Source organism: Eutrema salsugineum, unplaced genomic scaffold (genome assembly GCF_000478725.1).
Source record: "Eutrema salsugineum unplaced genomic scaffold, Eutsalg1_0 scaffold_1, whole genome shotgun sequence".
Taxonomy (NCBI): Eukaryota; Viridiplantae; Streptophyta; class Magnoliopsida; order Brassicales; family Brassicaceae; genus Eutrema; species Eutrema salsugineum.
In genome coordinates this window covers 8681110-8700271 of record NW_006256909.1, presented here as the reverse complement: position 1 = coordinate 8700271, position 19162 = coordinate 8681110, and the positions used below count along the sequence as shown (strand labels likewise).

General features: G+C 34.5%; 4 protein-coding genes and 1 pseudogene across 6 annotated transcripts; 2 read left to right on the top strand and 3 right to left on the bottom strand.

Moving 5' to 3' along the window:
- Nucleotides 1–329: 329 nt before the first annotated feature.
- On the bottom strand, nt 330–3052 carry LOC18029725 (E3 ubiquitin-protein ligase RNF14). 2 transcript variants are annotated; one of them, XM_024149438.1, is made up of 4 exons: nt 2900–3052; nt 1857–2298; nt 1019–1779; nt 330–932 (listed from the first exon to the last, which is right to left on the bottom strand). In XM_024149438.1, the coding sequence occupies exons 2-4, from the start codon at nt 2274–2276 to the stop codon at nt 515–517; spliced, it is 1599 nt and encodes a 532-aa protein (XP_024005206.1). In that variant the 5' UTR covers nt 2277–2298; nt 2900–3052; the 3' UTR covers nt 330–514. The 2 variants fall into 2 exon arrangements, with proteins under 2 accessions (XP_024005206.1, XP_006413941.1); XM_006413878.2 differs by having other exon boundaries at nt 2783–3000.
- Nucleotides 3053–4789: 1737 nt separating this feature from the next.
- LOC18029724 (fe(2+) transport protein 2) lies at nt 4790–6099 on the top strand. Of its 2 annotated transcripts, XM_024149832.1 has the most exons (4): nt 4793–5251; nt 5297–5410; nt 5544–5693; nt 5794–6099. In XM_024149832.1, exons 1-4 carry the CDS (start codon nt 4811–4813, stop codon nt 6097–6099), a joined length of 1011 nt encoding a protein of 336 aa, XP_024005600.1. In that variant the 5' UTR covers nt 4793–4810. The 2 variants fall into 2 exon arrangements, with proteins under 2 accessions (XP_006413940.1, XP_024005600.1); XM_006413877.2 differs by having other exon boundaries at nt 4790–5410.
- Nucleotides 6100–8115: 2016 nt separating this feature from the next.
- Nucleotides 8116–9222, bottom strand: LOC112081918 (annotated as a pseudogene).
- A 2550-nt stretch (nt 9223–11772) lies between these two features.
- On the top strand, nt 11773–13106 carry LOC18029723 (fe(2+) transport protein 1). The gene is made up of 3 exons (XM_006413876.2): nt 11773–12402; nt 12531–12680; nt 12801–13106. Exons 1-3 carry the CDS (start codon nt 11818–11820, stop codon nt 13104–13106), a joined length of 1041 nt encoding a protein of 346 aa, XP_006413939.1. The 5' UTR covers nt 11773–11817.
- Nucleotides 13107–16955: 3849 nt separating this feature from the next.
- Nucleotides 16956–18280, bottom strand: LOC18029722 (E3 ubiquitin-protein ligase BOI). The gene is made up of 2 exons (XM_024150134.1): nt 18148–18280; nt 16956–18011 (listed from the first exon to the last, which is right to left on the bottom strand). Exons 1-2 carry the CDS (start codon nt 18201–18203, stop codon nt 17141–17143), a joined length of 927 nt encoding a protein of 308 aa, XP_024005902.1. The 5' UTR covers nt 18204–18280; the 3' UTR covers nt 16956–17140.
- Nucleotides 18281–19162: the final 882 nt, after the last annotated feature.

Below are 19162 nucleotides of genomic sequence, written 5' to 3'. Positions count from 1 at the left end.
CTATTTCTTCACTTGGTGAGTTGGTGCCTTGGTGGTACTTATGATATAACCAAATTCTTTTTGATGAGTTCTTGAAAGATAACTGTTTTTAAAAATATAAATATTGATTATACTATAATATACTTTGCTAGATTTCAAAGAGAACAATCCAATCATCTAAATCTGAAAAAGAAAATTTCTTTAAAAAAGAGCAAGTTCGAACATTCAGTGGGTAACTCTTTTACAATATTCTTTTAGAAGAATTTGGTCAAATATGAATAGTGAATACTTTTTATTTTTGACTTGGATCCACAAAAAACGTTAATCTTTCTTGCAAGATTTGTAAAACGAAACGATCAAACTCTTCTTTTTATAACTGCAAATAGTTTAATCACAATTCATTGTTTGAATTCATCAAGAATCTTACAACACCAACAATTTTTTTTCGAGAGCGAGAGACTCTCGTTATCGACCTCTCCGAACCTAACCAAAGCAAGCCAAGTCCTCAAAGTTGTAAATTACCATTACACCCCTTTCACTGGCCATTAATCCTAGTAAACTCTTCATAGTAATCATCACTTATAACAGACACAAACCTCTCAAGCCAAGGAAGCTGATGAAGATCTTTCATGGCGGCTTCAACATAAGATGACTCTGTAGATGGAGGCGGTGGCGACTGATAAGAAGTATGGTGATCACTAAGACTAAACCCTCCACCCGCTAAGAACCGTTGGATCAGAGCAAGCTGAGATCTTTCTTGCTCAGAGTAAGCGTCCATTACAGTTGGAATTGAGCTAAATGTGTCCCAAGGCCATTGCTCAACTTCTTGGCTTATGTTTTCCGACTCTGAGTTTTCTTGATCTTCTTCGTCATCGTCCCAAAAAGCGCAAGTGCAAGACTGTTGCCCTTCTCTGTACTCTGCTCCACAACAGTAGCAAAACTCGTGCCCACACCTGCAAAAAACACACATGCGCCATTATACAGCATTGCTGACACCGGAAACAAATGTGTAGCGATTAGATATATGTGTCTTACGTACCTGCAAGTCATGTGGTTGCAACCTTGAGCAAGCTCAATCATTATACGGCATTGCTGACACCGTCTCCACCTCTTATACCTAGCTAAGCGATGCAATGTAATGTCATCTGGATATCTTTCATCAACAGGGAGAATCTGAAACTCTTCACAGCTCATAGAAGCATGCCAAGGAACACCACAGTCCACACACACAAACCTCTCACAGACAGGACACTCCACACAACAGCTATTCTCTGACTGACTAGACGAGCTTGCACTTCCCGCTGATAGACATTCAAGTGGGTCTAACAGAAAAGAGCAATTGGGATATGGACAGTAAATCTTGCTACTGTTCTTACTACGCACATTTGCTTCCTCGAATGATATAAAAGAAGCAACGGGAAGAAACGATTTGCACTCCGTGGCTGAGAGATAATGCTTGCACTGCACTTGAGGACACCTGATGGGAACTTCTGAAGACTCTACTTTCCCTTCGACGTATGTTTTCATGCAATGCGAACAGAATTTGTGAGTGCATTTCAGTGTTAACATCATCTCAGATTGACGGTCTTCACAACAGATCGAGCAGTTCTCAGCTAATTTATCCACATCGAGATTAAAAGAAACGATTCCTACCGCTACTTCAGCCAAGCTTCGAGCTTGATCAAGATCATGGGAAGGAGCAAGCTTTAGAACAAACCCATCAAGATTACTTGTTTCCTCCAATACCCTTTCTCTCAGTGCAACCAAAAGTGGGATCTCGAGCTTCTCCTCACGAGTTATCTGCAGGAGCCAGTTCATATAAGAAAACATGAGATCAAATCTACAAAGAATATGAAACCATTTGAAAAGAGACTTACCTGATTATAGAGCAACTCGGAGTCTGTTACAGCAACCACAGAGCGGAGATTGTTCTGTGAAGCTACTGCAAGACCATCCAATAAAGCTAAATAGTTAGCTACAGACTCTTCAACACAAAATTCCAACTTTTTCTGCACTTGAATCAACTCAAAATCTCCTGGTCTCTCCAACACAACACCAATTCCCGAATAACCAGAACCCGAATCTCCTCTTTCGGATATCGAAACTCCCTTAAAAAACATCTTAACAGAGAACTCATCAATAGGTTCATCTTTTTTCTCCTCCTCTGCAACTTTAGCTGTATCATCACTATCCTTTAACCAAACTTCTTCATCACCACAGCAACTTCTAAACTCTTCCTCATCTCCAGTGTGATTCAATGGCAGCTCATCATCACTAGAAGAATCTTGATTTTCCATGTTTGGAAACTACCCAAGTGGGCTAAAAAAAGATACAAACTTACTTTACTTAGCAAGAAACCAAGGAAACCCAAATCAAATCTGCAAATTTCATGAAAAATTCGAATAAAAATTGCGACAAAGCGAAACCCTTTTAGATATCATCTACTCTCAATTCTACCATATGCTCGAAAAAAATTTCCCCAAATTTTTAAACTGAGAGAAAGGATAAGAAAAAAAAAATTAAAACTTTACAGATCACCAAAACAGCTAATCTTAACGAGCTTCAGTAACAGATCACCATAAGTCAGAGAAAAATCATTAGAAGTAGCCAGAAAATAACAAAGATAACAGCTCGATTTGTTCACCAACTAAAACCAACCAGACCCTCAATTATTACATAAATTTAAGGGAGAAAATAATTATAATTTAATTTAGAACCAAAAACCAACAAGTATGATAATCAAATGAGATCGGTTGACATTACAGATCATTGAGCAAGAACACAAACCCAGAAACTTTCTTACCAGCGAAATCAAAACAAAAATAGTAGATGGAGATTTACTATTCGAGATTATGAAGAAAATTCTAAGCTGCCATCTTCAAATTCTCTGATATTTTTAGGAGAAGAAGGTAGAATTTACTTTATTTGCATTGTTTTGGATGTTTCTACTGGAATTTGTGGAGAGAAGAAGGAGAATCATCGGGTTTTCTGGTTTTTTGCTCTCTCTTGGAATGGCGTAAGTGAAAAGTTTAACCTTTTTTTTTTGTTTCTTTATTCTCTCTTTTTAATTAATTTATTTTTCTTTACTTCTTTTTTTCTGAGCTTTGGCTTCGCTTTGCTGGCATTCTCGTACTGTGTTGCAAGTTTTACATTTTTCGACGGTTCCACTGTTAATTAGCAGAGTATTTTAATTAAAAATATAATTAGAAGTTTAAATAATTAAACCTGCAATCGAATTGGATTAGGCCCTGAAGAATTATAGCTTAAGAAATCAAAGAAGCACATGGACTTTGTCTCCTCTTAATGGAGAAAAAGCTGTAACTTCCATACAAATATTTTTCTCTTTTTCTGACTTTCAACGTCCAATAGTTATATTCCCACTACTCCTTTAAATAAAGATAGCAAAAAGAAGTAAAAAATGTATATTTGCTGCAGTAGAAGACATTCAAGGACAGTGTGGCAGCAAGAAGTTTGAAAATGGAGACAGCAATCATTAGCTTAATTATTTTAACTTTAACTTAATTCAAATAGGAAATTTGAATACGGGTTTTAATAGCTTTACAGCAGACAGTGTTTTTGTGGCAACGGAACATATAGTATAAAACAGAGGAAATAAAAACAGCAGATCATGCCCGATTACCTGATACTTAACCAAATATATGTCGCAATCAGATCAAAATTGAACAATAACAGTTGTGAACGATGATAAAACTAACATAACAGTTTTTCAGTTTTGTCAAAAGTGTTATGTTTTTTTTTTTGAACATTAAAAAATAAAAATACTGTTACGTTGCTCGCAGCAAGCTTCCCAAAACGTGGTGATTCAATCTGTGAATGACAATCGAGAAGTTTGTTACGGAATAATATTTGATCTCTATTTTCTACTCACTGAGTCACAAGACTTACAACCAGAGTCGTGTCTGAGTACAGGCTAATGAAGTATGTGTTTCAAAGTTAGATGAGTTAAATATTTTTTTAGGATTAATTTTCTAGAGTTTGAGTTAGTCCAAGTGGTTTATGAATAGGTGAAAGCACGTTAGATTAGAGGTTTGCCTTGGCTCTACTTACAACAAGCGTATAAATATTTATGAATATTGTAGAACTTTTTAGAGGATATATGATGTGTTAATCTTAACGACGATGTTGAACTATTTTAAAAGACGTGTTTATAAAAAAGAAACTAAAAATTTCTAGAGTACTCTTATTTGCATCTACATGTATCATTTTTAATGCATATATGCATGCACAGTTGCACACCCTAGTAGTAGTATATAGGGTCATTTCTGTTCGCAAATGCAAGTATTTTGAGTGTGCAATATATGGGCCTATTGAGACAAACCAATGTGGCCCAATATCAATAATAGATGGGCTAGTTTTGTAGTATGATATAGCGACATATTAACAATGAAAAATGAGAATAAGAATTCAATCAAATAAAGTTTTAATGGTTGGTAGCAATGTCGGTTGTTCAATTTTGAATTACAAGTATATAACAATACATTCTTTCCCATATAAATAATACGAAAATTTCGTGTATCACTTGGCATGATCCATACCTTTCATCCGATTAACACACAAAAAAGGATAATATACAATACACTTTTCTATTTGACGATGTACATACATCCACAATCAATAAAATCAGGATTCTGATTTTCCGGTGTAATCCTTTTGTAATAGTTTATAAATTGACTTTCCACATCAGCATCAAAGAAAGCCGGCAGATATTCCTATATAAACCAACCAAAAAACAAAACAATGATTTCATCAAACAACACACCAAAAATACTTTGAACTAATCTCTATACTAATGACTACCACCGAACTAGTCATGAAACTCGTCTACATCCTCCTCATCCTATTCACATTCACCGTATCTCCGGCCATCTCATCGGCCCCGGAAGGTTGTGACAACGGATCGGATAATCCATGCATCAACAAAGCTAAGGCTTTACCACTCAAAATCGTAGCCATTGTAGCCATCTTTACAACAAGCATGATAGGCGTAATGGCTCCTCTTTTCAGCCGTTACATTCCCTTTCTCCGTCCTGACGGCAACGGTTTCATGATCGTGAAATGTTTTTCTTCCGGAATTATACTTGGAACCGGCTTCATGCATGTCTTGCCCGACTCTTTCGAGATGTTGTCATCGGATTGTCTTAGTGACGATCCGTGGCATAAGTTTCCTTTCGCAGGATTTGTCGCTATGTTGTCCGGTCTAGTCACTCTAGCCATTGACTCCATTACCACCAGCCTTTATACCGGTAAAACCGCGGTCCGACCAGTGCTAGAAGAATATGGCAATGATCAAGAGAAGGCTATTCACATTGTTGGCCACAACAATCACAGTCACGGTCATGGTGTTGTGCTAGGAGCTAAAGATAATGGATCTTCTGATCCACAGCTTTTGCGTTACCGTGTCATTGCCATGGTTAGTATTACATATATATGAAAATAATTTGAAACGGTCAAAAATTCAACATTGTAGCTTTAAATTTAAATTATATATCGATATATACACATATGACACCAAATTAAGCCATTTTTTCTAATTTATTGAATAGGTATTGGAGCTTGGGATTTTATTCCATTCCGTGGTCATTGGACTATCTCTAGGAGCAACTAATGATTATTGTACCATTAAAGGACTCATCATAGCTCTTTGCTTCCATCACTTGTTCGAAGGCATGGGTCTCGGTGGCTGCATCCTCCAGGTAAAAATATACATTCATAACATATAGTTGATTATGTCTCTTATATCAAATTGACAATTAGAGACTTACGTTCATATGCATATAAATTTATATGAAACAGGCAGATTTTACAAATGTGAAGAAGTTCTTGATGGCATTCTTTTTCGCTGGAACAACACCTTTAGGAATTTTTCTAGGAATCGTGTTGTCGAGTATATATAGAGATAACAGTCCAACGGCCCTGATTACGATTGGGCTGTTAAATGCTTGCTCGGCCGGAATGCTCATCTACATGGCACTAGTCGACCTTTTAGCTACTGAGTTCATGGGATCAATGCTTCAAGGTAGCGTCAAACTTCAGATCAAGTGCTTTGCGGCGGCTTTGCTTGGCTGCACCGTAATGTCGGTCGTCGCCAAGTGGGCTTAAACACTCTTATCATCATAATTGATAAATTATTTGATTTATTATTCATTGCACATTTGAGAGTTTTTCTTTATAATTTGATTCATACTTTTTTTTTCTTTGTATAGTGACTTAGTGAGATATTCAGATGGAAATATGTCATTGACTCATTTGTATGAGTCTGAAAGAATAAATAAATATGACACTTTGTAAATATATTTTTATGCATGTGATGTTTTTCTTTCTTCTTTGGACTGGTAGGTATTTAATTATGGGTTTGTTGATTGTCAATGTTAGTTATAATGATAAAAGTTAGGTCTAAAACTATAGTGATGCCAAGGATATCAAACTGATAAATAATATCACTTTAAATAGACTATCTCTACTTGCAATGGCTAGTTTTAAATTTCACAATATTTCATGACAACTACCAACATATAACTAACAATTAGAACTCGATTATGTACTCTAAAACCACGTACAAACTCATTAATAACAAACAAAAAAGTATACTATATGCTTAAATATATATTAACCATATTTGATATTTGTCTTTTGTTCCATTTCATGGTAACTGACTTAAATTTGCAAAACTCAATACAAGTTCGAGTCCATTCTCAATTTTCAAACAAAAGATTATATAATAATTTTGCAATATTAATCTTTGGAGACAAATTCATTCTATTATTCTGTTTTCTTCTTACGCAATTCAATGAGACAAACGAAGATTAGAATCATCTAAACTTCGGAAATAATGCAAATTAAAAAAAAAACGACAGAAATATAATATAGGATATTTGCCCAATACGGAAAATCTTCCTGCATTAATTTTATTATATTTTAAAGTTTCCGAAACGAAATTGTCACGTCGGTGGAGTATGAGTTTGGCACGTACTGCTTCGTGCTCGTCCAACAATATGAAAACGTGGGAACTAAACCGAACAATTAAATCATTATTATTTTTTAACTCACAAGAGTACATAATACTATAAACCCAATTTGATTTCTTAATTAATTAGGTATTTATTCTTAGGAAAATTAAACAAATAAATTCTTACCGAAGTTGACTTAGTCAGGAGGCAGGCATGCCACGGATAATTGGATACAAACTCGGCATGGACAGGATAATATAAATAATTTTTGCCAAAACAAGGATACTTTTTCTATTCTATCATCCTGATGATTACTTTCATGACAATCACTCTATTTAACAATGCCTACTTCGATTAACAATGCAAAATAGACTCCTTCGTTTTTTCCTCCATCATATACGCGGCATACTTGTATAATTAAAGTTCACTATATACAACATCTAACATCACTTTTTTTTTTGTAAAGGTTGTTGCATAAACATAACAAGTTTTAAATAGGAATCAGATAAGAACCATTACAACCATAAACAGCGAGCAATTGAAACAAAATGTCATAAAAGCAATGATGAGTAGACCAATAGAGCAATAAAGTTTCACCATGTTCTGAACAGTATTCAATGTGTACTAAGGGCATGTGCAATGGGAGAGACCTTCATGAATCTCTTAACCATTTTTATATTATTAAGATGTGTTTAAAGACCCAATTAAAAAACTTGCATTTTTAGAAAGTGCAATGGGAGAAATCCAATTAGATTTCTAAAAAAAGTTTATAATAATAATTTATTTTAAAGAAGGATTTATAATAAAAACTTTTATTAATACAGACTTAATACAAAACATTAATACAAACTTTTATAAAAAACTTATAATAATAATTTTATTAATACAGACTTAATTCAAAAACATTAATACAAACTTTTATAAAAAACTTATAATAATAATTTTATTAATACAGACTTAATAAAAAAGCATTACAACAAATAAAACATACATTATTACATAAATTTTCAGTTTTTATTTTATTAAACTGTATATTACATGAAAGAATTAGGGGAAAAATTCTTTTATTTCACCATTTGTAAAAATACAAAGAGTGTAGAAGTTTAATGTAATAATGTTTTTGAAACCAGAAAAAAGGCAATCAAGCCTGAGGAGAAGACAAATGTTTTCAGAACATAGCTCTCCATGAATACCAAACTGAAACCAAAGTGGAGAAACACCAAGAAACACTTAACGAATCAAGAAGAACTTGTACCGGCACAAAATGAAGCAGGACCGGTTTAGCTTCTGCAGGAACTTTTCCCGCAAGTTCAGGGGCTTTCAAGAGATGTACATTGGCAACAGATGCAATCTCAAACACTACATTGCACAGTCTTTCTCTTGAGCTCATATCCAGAAGGATCTCTGATCGTCCTCCTTGTTTCACAAACAACCCGTGTTTCTCAGTGAGATTCGCAGGATGTAACGGTAACGATTTCAGTAGCAAGACAAGACCACTGGCTTTACCGATGTGTGAAGCTGCATGATCCGCTGCTGTTGATCCTCAACTTCTCTTTGAGCATCACGGATTCTAGCTTCAACTGAGCGTTTTAGCCAAGGTTTACTGATGTTGTGCTCTGATATGGCCCAAGACAGAGCTTGTGCAGTGGAGTGGTTTATGGGTTTTTTGGTGTAGAGCTTGTCGATTGTTTCTTGCCACCAAAGTAAACGCATCAAGCCGATTTTGGGATCAGATGCAACATCCATGGCTCTTGCGGTTTCCACGTTGAAAGCTCGGAGCGCAAAATGCGGCTTTACGCATCTCGGGTGGGAGCTCAAGTAGACAGAGGTAGTGATAATAGTCATAGTTTCGTACTTGTTCTCCTCTCCTGCAACCATATAAACCACAAAACAAAACAAAAGATCAGTTGATATTGACAATGGTTTACGTAAACAGTAACCAAAAATCAACTAGAGCTGATACTCCAACAATCACCATTCAATTATAAAAAAGTCGATAAGTCTCACTATTTCATAGATTCATGAACAAATGAAACTCATGCAGGAATTATAACGAACACCTGGTGGACAAAGCACTCAGCATTGGTAATTAACAAAAAAAACGATACCTCTAAACCTTTTTATTCAACCATATCATCGGAGACATAGAATCTAAACCCAAAAATCTAAACAAATTGACGAGACTCTTCGCTTACCTTCGCGAGGAAAACAAGGATCTCGAAGCTTTAATCCATCCATACTCGTCGATTCCACCAAGTGGATGATGAGAAGACATCGTCACCTCCGTCTGAAACACTCGGCGACGAAGAATCCCGATGGAATCGATGAGTCGCGGTTCGACGGGGAGAACGAAGAAAGGAGAGAAAAAATTTTGTCGGGTAAAAAGAAAAAGAATGAGGACCCAAAACATAATTTTTTTCTTCTTGTTTTTTTGACCAATGAGTTTTTGACACGTGCAGCTCGAAAGACGTTTCTCCTAGCTCCAAATTTAGAAACGTCTCTCACTATTTTTTGTGTTTTTCATTTAATTAATTAGCCTAAAAATGGGAGCGACGCTGCTTAATACTCCGTTGCACTTGCTCTAACCACTCTAAAGAATCTTTTGAGGTATGGAGAATTGAGGGAAAGATATATTTTGATGAAATCAGGTTATGTTCCCTTCATATTTCGTCGATAGTGTCCTATCATTTGTTATTGATTAACTCATTTTCTTAGTTCAAAAGAATAGTTGAAATCCAGTCACCAGTTACGGATAAAAAAAAACCTATGAAATCAAAGAGGAATTCACTTTCATATGTGTGGTGTATAGTAATAGTAGTATAGTAGGATGACTGGATTGCAACCACACACTGAGAACAAGCTAATAACGTGTGAGTTTGTGCCTTTCGCAATCCTATAAGTATAAACTTAATCGAGTGATAATTAGTGTTGCTTAAACTTAATTATACAAGATTAATTAAAGTAAACGCTTCTGAGAGTTGACTAACAAAACTATGGAAGAACGCATGGGGTTGACTTCTACAGCTCGCCAAACGACATGAAAATTGCAGTTTTGAGATTCCCTTTTTTAATTTGGTCAATGGATGTGATTCATCATTCTTTTTGTGTGTGTCAGTGTGTGTGTGTATGATTGGATGTGATTCATCATTTTATGTGAGGTTAGTACGTAACGATATTATCGACTTTAGTTTCAAAATCTAGGTTTTAACAAAAAAAATATATATAGGTTTTTTTTTTCAAACAAAGTACCTCACAAAATATTACGATTATGTTGTAATTTGTCATATCTATTTGGTGTAGGATGGACCTAATGTCAAAGCGGCGATGTCCATGAGTCTCTCCAGTCAAATTCTCATTGAGACTCACCAATCTACACTAATTTCTATCTAATTTGACAATTTTTTTTAAAAATTTGCACGATATATTTCAGATCTTAAACTTTGTAAATAGTTTCCCTCATTAGCGCAAAAATTTCTACTTATATTGTCCTACTTTGGTTATGATATTCTGTCCCAAATACTCTTCCTTACGAATTTGTGACAAATCCAAATTCCCTAAGTGCGACCTTATGTACAAATTGACAGTATGTTAAGGCTGGACCTGCATGCCGCAAATTTTATGGGTTTGATGCTGAGAATTCAAACGCTCATTACTGTTTTTTTTTTTTTTTGTATGGACGAACACTCAATTTCTGTTTTTATAATCTATATCTCAATAATTTTTTTTTACCGTCATATCTCAGTAATTGTTACAAAGTAAAATAATGTAAAATTCGAGACATTTTGACAGTTGACTTGAATTTGAAGGCCTTAAACAAAATAATCAGCTGCAGAGCAATGTGGTTATTGGCTTATAGCATATAACCATGCAATGTAGAAATAACAATATTAAACCAGCGCTGTGAACATACCGAATAATTGCGAGTATATATTATTACATAAGCGCTGTGAACAATAATTCCCATGCACGTGATCTCATCCGCTAAAAACATCCCTCCAATATCCACCCATTGTTTAAAACAACAACAACAACAATAATAATAACAATCTTCATGAAAATTATTGCAGCGACGACTAACATATATATAATTAATCCTGTTACAATATGTTTGTTCTTTTCCCGGGGAAAAAAAAAAACCTTAGTCGTTGCGACGACCTACACAAATTAGCTTGCAATTCCTATATAAAACAAGATACTGCTAAATCTTAAAATCATTTCTAAAAGTTCTAGTCAGAAGCTCTTTTAATTTGTAGATTATAGTTTTATTAAAAATAACTCTCTAATAAACATAAAAAAATCTAAAGTTGTCGTAGTATATATTGAGAAACTATTTTTAAAAGGATGTATAATATTACTCGCAATAACATTTAAACAATATTTATTTTTCAAAAGTTTCTTGGTAATTCCTTTCCGCATATTAGTAATTTTGCTTTCTCAGTCCACATAGCAAGAAATTGTGATATCAACGTAGTAATGATATCAACGTAGTAAATTGCATATTTAATACCAGTTCACTAGTAGATGACAAAACATAGTTCTTATGAGTGACTCATAACACAACAAATTCTTAAAGACTTTAATTTTATATTTTCTATAATTATTTTATATTTTCCATGAATTATAGAATTAGCCGTAACACTTTTCACAACCTAATATACATAAAAATATAATGGACAATATAAAAATATTCTTATCCTAAAGAATATAAGTGACATGTGAATTAGTACACAATAATTTTCTTCATGAACGACAACAAATGGCATGAAATGAAGCGGCACACATTACTATATAAACTGACTCATCCAACAAGTCCAAAGACACATAAACATTAAACAGTCCAAAACACAAAAACTCCAAAAGAAAAAAGAAAATGGCTTCAACTTCAACACTTCTAATGAAAACAATCTTCATCGTACTCATCTTTGTCTCTTTCACAATCTCTCCAGCATCTTCGACAGTGCCGGAAGAATGCGCAAGCGAATCAGCGAACCCCTGCGTCAACAAAGCCAAAGCTTTGCCCCTCAAAATCATAGCAATCATCACAATCCTAGTCGCAAGCATGATTGGTGTTGGAGCTCCTCTCTTTAGCCGTTCCGTGCCGTTCCTCCGACCCGACGGAAACATTTTCACTGTTGTCAAGTGTTTCGCCTCAGGGATCATCCTCGGAACAGGTTTTATGCACGTTTTGCCTGATTCTTTTGACATGTTGTCATCCAAATGTCTTGAAGAGAACCCGTGGCATAAGTTTCCCTTCACGGGGTTTCTCGCTATGTTGTCCGGTCTAATCACTCTAGCCATCGATTCCATGGCTACGAGCCTCTATACTAGCAAGAACGCAGTTGGGATCGTGCCCCATGGCCATGGTCACGGCCCTGCAAATGATGTTACCTTACCAACAAAAGATGATGATGATTCTGCGAGTGCACAACTTTTGCGTTACCGAGTCATTGCTATGGTTAGTAGTAGTACACACATGGAATTATAAGAAACCGACTATTAATTAAAGTTACCATTATTTTTTATTTTTTTTTTACTTTACGATATATTACTGAATATAATTCTATTAAATTCAATGGATATTAGGTGTTGGAGCTTGGAATCATAGTTCACTCTGTGGTGATTGGACTATCTCTAGGAGCAACCAACGATACTTGCACCATTAAAGGACTCATCGCAGCTCTTTGCTTCCATCAAATGTTCGAAGGCATGGGCCTAGGCGGTTGCATTCTCCAGGTATATATATATAAGTAAAACGTATATCTTTTATTTTTGTGATAAAGAGAAAATTTTGTCTTTCTTGAAATGCTAAAATTGTGAATATATAAACATTTAATATGTTTGAAATGTTTTCAGGCTGAATATACAAACATGAAAAAGTTTCTTATGGCCTTCTTTTTCGCGGTTACAACGCCATTCGGAATAGCGTTAGGAATCGCTCTTTCCACCGTTTACAGAGAAAACAGTCCCAACGCGTTGATCACTGTTGGACTACTCAATGCATGCTCCGCCGGTTTACTCATCTACATGGCGCTCGTGGACCTTCTAGCCGCCGAGTTCATGGGGCCAAAGCTTCAAGGTAGCATCAAAATGCAGTTCAAATGTTTCGCAGCCGCTCTTCTCGGGTGCGGTGGAATGTCGATTCTCGCCAAATGGGCCTAATAATTCGGCATGTGGGTTTCGTTGCCGAACTGAAAAACCTGTTTTTTAGGTTTAAGTCTCGATTCTCTATCGGTTTTGTTTCCTTACAATGCACTTACGTGGTACTATCTATCACATTTCAAAGGACATGTCTTTCGGTAGATACGTGATTAACGTGATTAGTCCCACAAGTCATAGCTTTTTTTATGTTCCTTTTTTTGTTGGGGTAATAGTTCTTGTCGTCGTGCAATGTTTCCGCATGTCAATATAAATAAAGGTCAAGCTTTTGTTTCTTATATAAGATTAGAAATTTAACGACAAGTATAGCTAATTACTGCTGTAATCTAAATTAGGCAAAGCTACCTACCCATAAGGCTACAACCTGCAGGCCAATAATTGGAACATTAATCACTTACTCGATAGATCTTAGGCCAGTATAGGCCCACTGTCATTTACTTCCACACCATACTGCTTCAGTTCTGAAATTTTCCTCGGTTCAAGATATATACAGAGACCGTATGGGACGGGCTCAGGGTCTAAGAACATTTTATTTAAAAAATTAGTTTGGAAGAAAAAATACAAAAAAAGATTAGCCTGTTACAAAAAAACAAAAAATGTGCATGTATATGTTTCTCCAATGTTGATAACCAATTCAATACAAAAAAATATACATTAAAACCCCCATGATACTTTTTAAATAAAAAAATGAAAATTGTAATAGATAAATAAATAAATTAATTAACTGTTTTAATTAAAAAGCCAGAACAATGTTCAGAAGGCCCTGATAATCTTTTATCGGCTGAGGCTCATGTACTGTTAGTTGATATTTGCTCTTAAAGAATGTCTGGACTTGATTCTTTTGGTAAAACTTATTAGGTATTTACCGGTTGTCGTGATACCACTGGATTTGATTATAGTATTGTACTTGAAACATTTTAGTTATTATTTATAGAATATGTTTCTTGGAGTAAAAATATAACATACAGTATGCCAATCTGTCAGAGCAACAAATCAAGAAGGCTTCGACAAATTACTGTATATTTGTCTGTATGCTCTCTTCGCTGGAATCAAGTCCAAGATTCAGACTTCAAACCAAAAGATGTCAGATTTCATTTGACGAAGTATATACAGATCAAATCGGTTCCTAAAAGCTTCAGTCAAAGGGCAGATAATTTTTCTTTTATCCAAGACGTAATTGATTTGGGTAAGAACGTGATTATCATCAGCCCATAAAAGATGTCGGCCCATTGATATACTGTCTTCTTTTCCCAACGGATACCCTACTGTTTGTTACTTTATATTATTTTCTTATGATGGAGCAAGTTCTACATAAAGCAAATATGTAGAGGGGATGATCGAGAGAAGGGAGAAGACAATGATATAATGAGATAAGGAGTCCTATTTCTATCATAATTCATTGTTATGGTGCAAATTAAAAATATTGGCAAAGAACACAAGATACAAAAGACCTTAATTAATATGGGAAGACAATTTCATGTGACATTCTCTGATATATTTATATCACATGTAAGCAAAGTTCTAGCGGTTGAAAAATGCATAATATAATTTCAACTCTTCGGTTTTTAATACAGTATATCAGATTTACCATCTTATGACTTATGCTGTTCAGATGTTAACAAAATATTTGATTAAAATAAAGAAATAAGTTAGTTGATAGAGACATGCTATCGTTTCTTGGACGAGGTCATCGTATTTCGTGAATTCACACGTTGATGTCGTATTCACCCAAGTTTCAATGCGTCGGCTTAAAAATGAAAGTGGATATAGCTAGCATCCAAATTTCATGGGGTGGTTGTTTGTCTATACATTCACATGTTAAAATCCGGATTACACGACAGCTAAAATGACTTTATATGTACTAATATGTGACTGAAGCAATCGAACTCAAACTTATTTATTTTCCTTCACTGTTTTTTTATTCGGATAGAGAAGTAATGTGGACAAATTTGATGATGCAACTATTAGGATATGATTGGGTTCATAAGTCTGAGTTAAAGGAATGATTCGTCCAATAATGATCCTTATTCCTTCATCTCAACTTTGATGATGCAACTATAATTTTATTTTATAATTTTTTCATAAAGTAATTCGTGGAACAAGTTTTCGTCCAACTGACTCATAACGCCATTAATAAGTGATGCTTAAAAAATAAATAGAGATTTAAAGGGCAAACGAAAGTTGTTATGTGTAATCGAGTTTTGAGTCCTTTCATCCTTTGACAAAGCTGCGGGCCAATACTTAGTGTATGGAATCAGAATAGCCCGTTTTAGAAATCGTCCATTTACAGAATAACATCTTGATCAATTCTTCTACTGTGAATTTTGTTTTGTGTGTTGTTCGCTGTCGGATCTTCTAGTTTACGTTTGCCTTTGTTAATGGTACGACGATTATCTTAAAACCGATGGTAATGATCTTTTAAAATATTTTGATATTTCATTTAAAATCTTTATGAGTAATTTATTAGGCACAAAACTTTGGAAAAGGCTTTATAGATTTTTATAGTCCCCACTCCCCCTCAATCGAAACACTTTTGTTTCTGCTTCATGTTTTTGAAAAAAATTATCTCGAATTTTTAGCTAGAGGTTTTCGACATGAGACGAAAAAATTTACAACCCAAGAAGAAACTATTTTTGTATAACCGTAGTTCCAACTAATCACTAACTATTGCTGTATCAGACAATCACTAACTATTTTATTTCTTAGAACAATTTGAAAGGAAGATTTATTCGGTTGGTTAAACTGGATTTTAAAATTTGAAACTAAACAAATTAAAGTAGAAAAAATAGGGTTTAGGTATATAGAAAACTTCGGACGAGGGTAACTATGTAGGGCATGGCCAAAAAAAAAAAAAATAAGTATGGGCAACAGTGAAAGCGCGAAGACAAGGAAATACAGTACGTGATTTAACTCGCTCTTTATTTAATTTATGTACGAAGCCTCTCAGAGTCGTACCATTTTCATTTTGTCTACTATTTATGTACGTGCCATTTTCATCCAAATAAATATTTAGTATTGGAAAATTCGAAGGAGAAAAAATTAAAGGGCTAAATTATTGGATAGAGAAATGGTAACGTTTCTTGGACGCAATCATCGTAACTCGTGAATTCACACATCGTATTCATCGTTCTATTTTGTTTATATATTATTTTCTGTCAACAATTTGGTTTCATATATGTACTTCAAATTATAATTTAAAACCCCATTTTAGTGGGGTTTTTTTTTTTGTCTAGACATGCAGTGCACATGACATGATCCGAATTTGATATATTTATTACACGACAACTATAATGACTATGAACTGAAAATGTCGTTGAGGCAATCGAATTCACTCTTTCTTTCTTTTTATTATTTTATTTAATTTTGATAGCGAAATATGATTCTTCAAGTTCTTGTTTTATATATTTTGTGGGGTTGGAACGATAAAAGATACTGCCAAATTGCAATAGTATCCCTAGTATTTATCTCTATACAAACTTTTCTATATATCCACATTCTGGAAATCTATCAAAATAGAGTTAGATACTTTCAAACTCATGTAATTGACTTTGAGAATAAAGTAACCAACCTACGGTGCAACTTAAAATGAACTTTGGCATATTTTCTTTTTTCTTTTCTGTCGTCTATATTTTCTTTTCAAACAATTAGGAATCTTTCTTTTTCTTTTTCCTTTCAATACATTATTCTGGTTTTTTTTTCCTAAACATAACGAGAGATGTCTTTTTTTCCTACATAATGAAAAGAGGAGCGTTTTTGTGAGTTTTCAAATTCTCTTCAACTTTGAGTTATTTCATTTTCTTTAAAAAACTCACATTCTTGGATTCCATCGAACCCGTAAAGAAAATCAAGAAATTAGCCAAACACTGCTTAGTAGGAGAGAAAGATGAAAAAAAAAACTGTACGTACAAAAATTAAAATAATGGATTGGTTAAAAGAAAGCCCTATTTCTTTCGGATTATAATCCTCAAACTAAAATTTTCTAAAGAAACAAAATATAAATTTAATTGTCCCAAAAAAAAGAAAAAAAAAAAAATTGGTCAAGAAGACATGTTAACATGTACACTAGCGTTCATGACCGAATCGCAAACCGGACAAGTCCGTAACAAAGCCGAACCACAAACCGTACACAAACACAAATGACGACAAGGTAACACCAACACACTCGCTTCTCTCTCACCGCACCTCTTGCAACCGCCACTAACCGCCGTAACAGCGTCACCACCAACGCAGCAACTTCCGCTGCTCGATTCAGCATCGTCTTCTACAGCGGTTGGAAACGTTTCGATCTGTGCAAGAACTTGGTCAAGATTTGTTCGGAGATTGTTAGCGTTTGCTTCGTTGGTTTGAGCGATATCGCGCCAGATTTGATTTTCCACGTAGAGACTCTTCACTCGCTCTTGTAAAACCCAGTTAAGGTTTTTTATCCGCACGATCTCGTCGTCTTTCTCTTTCAACTTCTTGGCGATCGCGTTTTGAACCGCTGACGCTAGCATCCGCGTTTGCGTTCTCTGACGAGCTTCAACCTCTATTCTAAGCTTCTCCGTTTGCTGAGCCACGAACCGGTCGATCTCGGATTGTTGCTGGTTTTGGATCTGAGACACGAGTTGTGCGTTTATCAACGATGGTTGTGATGAACCAAACGCGACGGACCTCCTTTTAACCGCAGCCGCGAATTGAGCGTCTGAGTCAAGGAATTGAGATCCACGTGGGCGTTTCGTAGACGGAGGAAGAACGTTGGAGGAGTTGAAATTGTAAGTGAGACCGCTTTCTGATTTGTTGAAGCTAGCTTTTGCAGCCGCAATAGCTAATGGATCGACGGCGAGAGATTCTCCGGTTATCAACGGAACTTCGCCGGCGGCGAGATTAAACTCGCCGTGATTCATGTTTTGTTCGAATTTAACACAATCACTGCAAATGAAAACACATAAAGGGATTAGAGGAAAGTTATTGAATCATTTGTATAACTCAGTGAGAGCTTGGAAATGAAGAAAATAAAAAACAGAGGAATTTTTTTTTTTCCTCAAGAAGAGAGAGATTTTTTTACCTGTTTGATATTAACTGAGGAGAGAAAATGTTCATGTGCCGAGCTTCAATAGCCATTGATACGTTTGTTAAAAGCTCCGAGAGACTCTGAACAGAGAGAGAGAGAGAGAAAGAGAAGGAGAAGGGGAGTTGTGACGACTGGTGAAGAAATCTATGGGGATTGGCTTTTATTTAAGGGAGAGAAAAAGTCAATATTTTAATTTTCTATAAATAAATATATTACTACATTTTATTATGTGTATTTGTATATTCAGTTTCTTAGAAATAATCATCATTTCTAAGGCAATATTCATTTCTATGGTTACAATTACCATAACTGATTATTTTTTCTTTTAGATTTTATTAGATTTATGTCAATAAAATAGAAAATTTGGAAAAATATGATTTATGAGCATAAACTTCAATTTACTAACATACACACACATATACTGTATCTACATATTGTCTTCCTGAAATTCGCAATATTGGGTCTGTAAAAAGTAATAGTTTTTGTAATATTTCCTTTTTTCCTCGATGCACTCATGTTTGTTTCCTTAGCAACAGCAAACATATGTAACAGTATAGCTTGACTAGTCAAAGCACCATTATAACATTAATATTTTATTTTGTAATATTTAAATGAAAAATAATTAGAAAAAGTTGTATAAATCTGTGTTCCAATCAAACAATGTTAGTTTATAATTGTATTGTGTCTCCCTTAATTCTAATTTTAATCTATTTTTAGTCAACAAAACTTTATCATATTAATTTTCCTCTTTTGGTGATAACTGTAAATAAAATTCATATTAAATAGAAATAATCTTAATTTTTTCAGTTTTTAGTTTAAAATTTAAAGCATTGCAATGCCTGAAGTTTTGGAGAAACACTTTAACAAAAATAAAAGTTTTGAAATAGATTTGAACTTTTCACCTCTCTCTTATATAGAGTTAATTATATCATAATTTTGTCTCTTGTTTTGCATAATAAGCAAAAACTCTTATCTATTATATTAAAACAGAAGCACATTTAGTACTTGC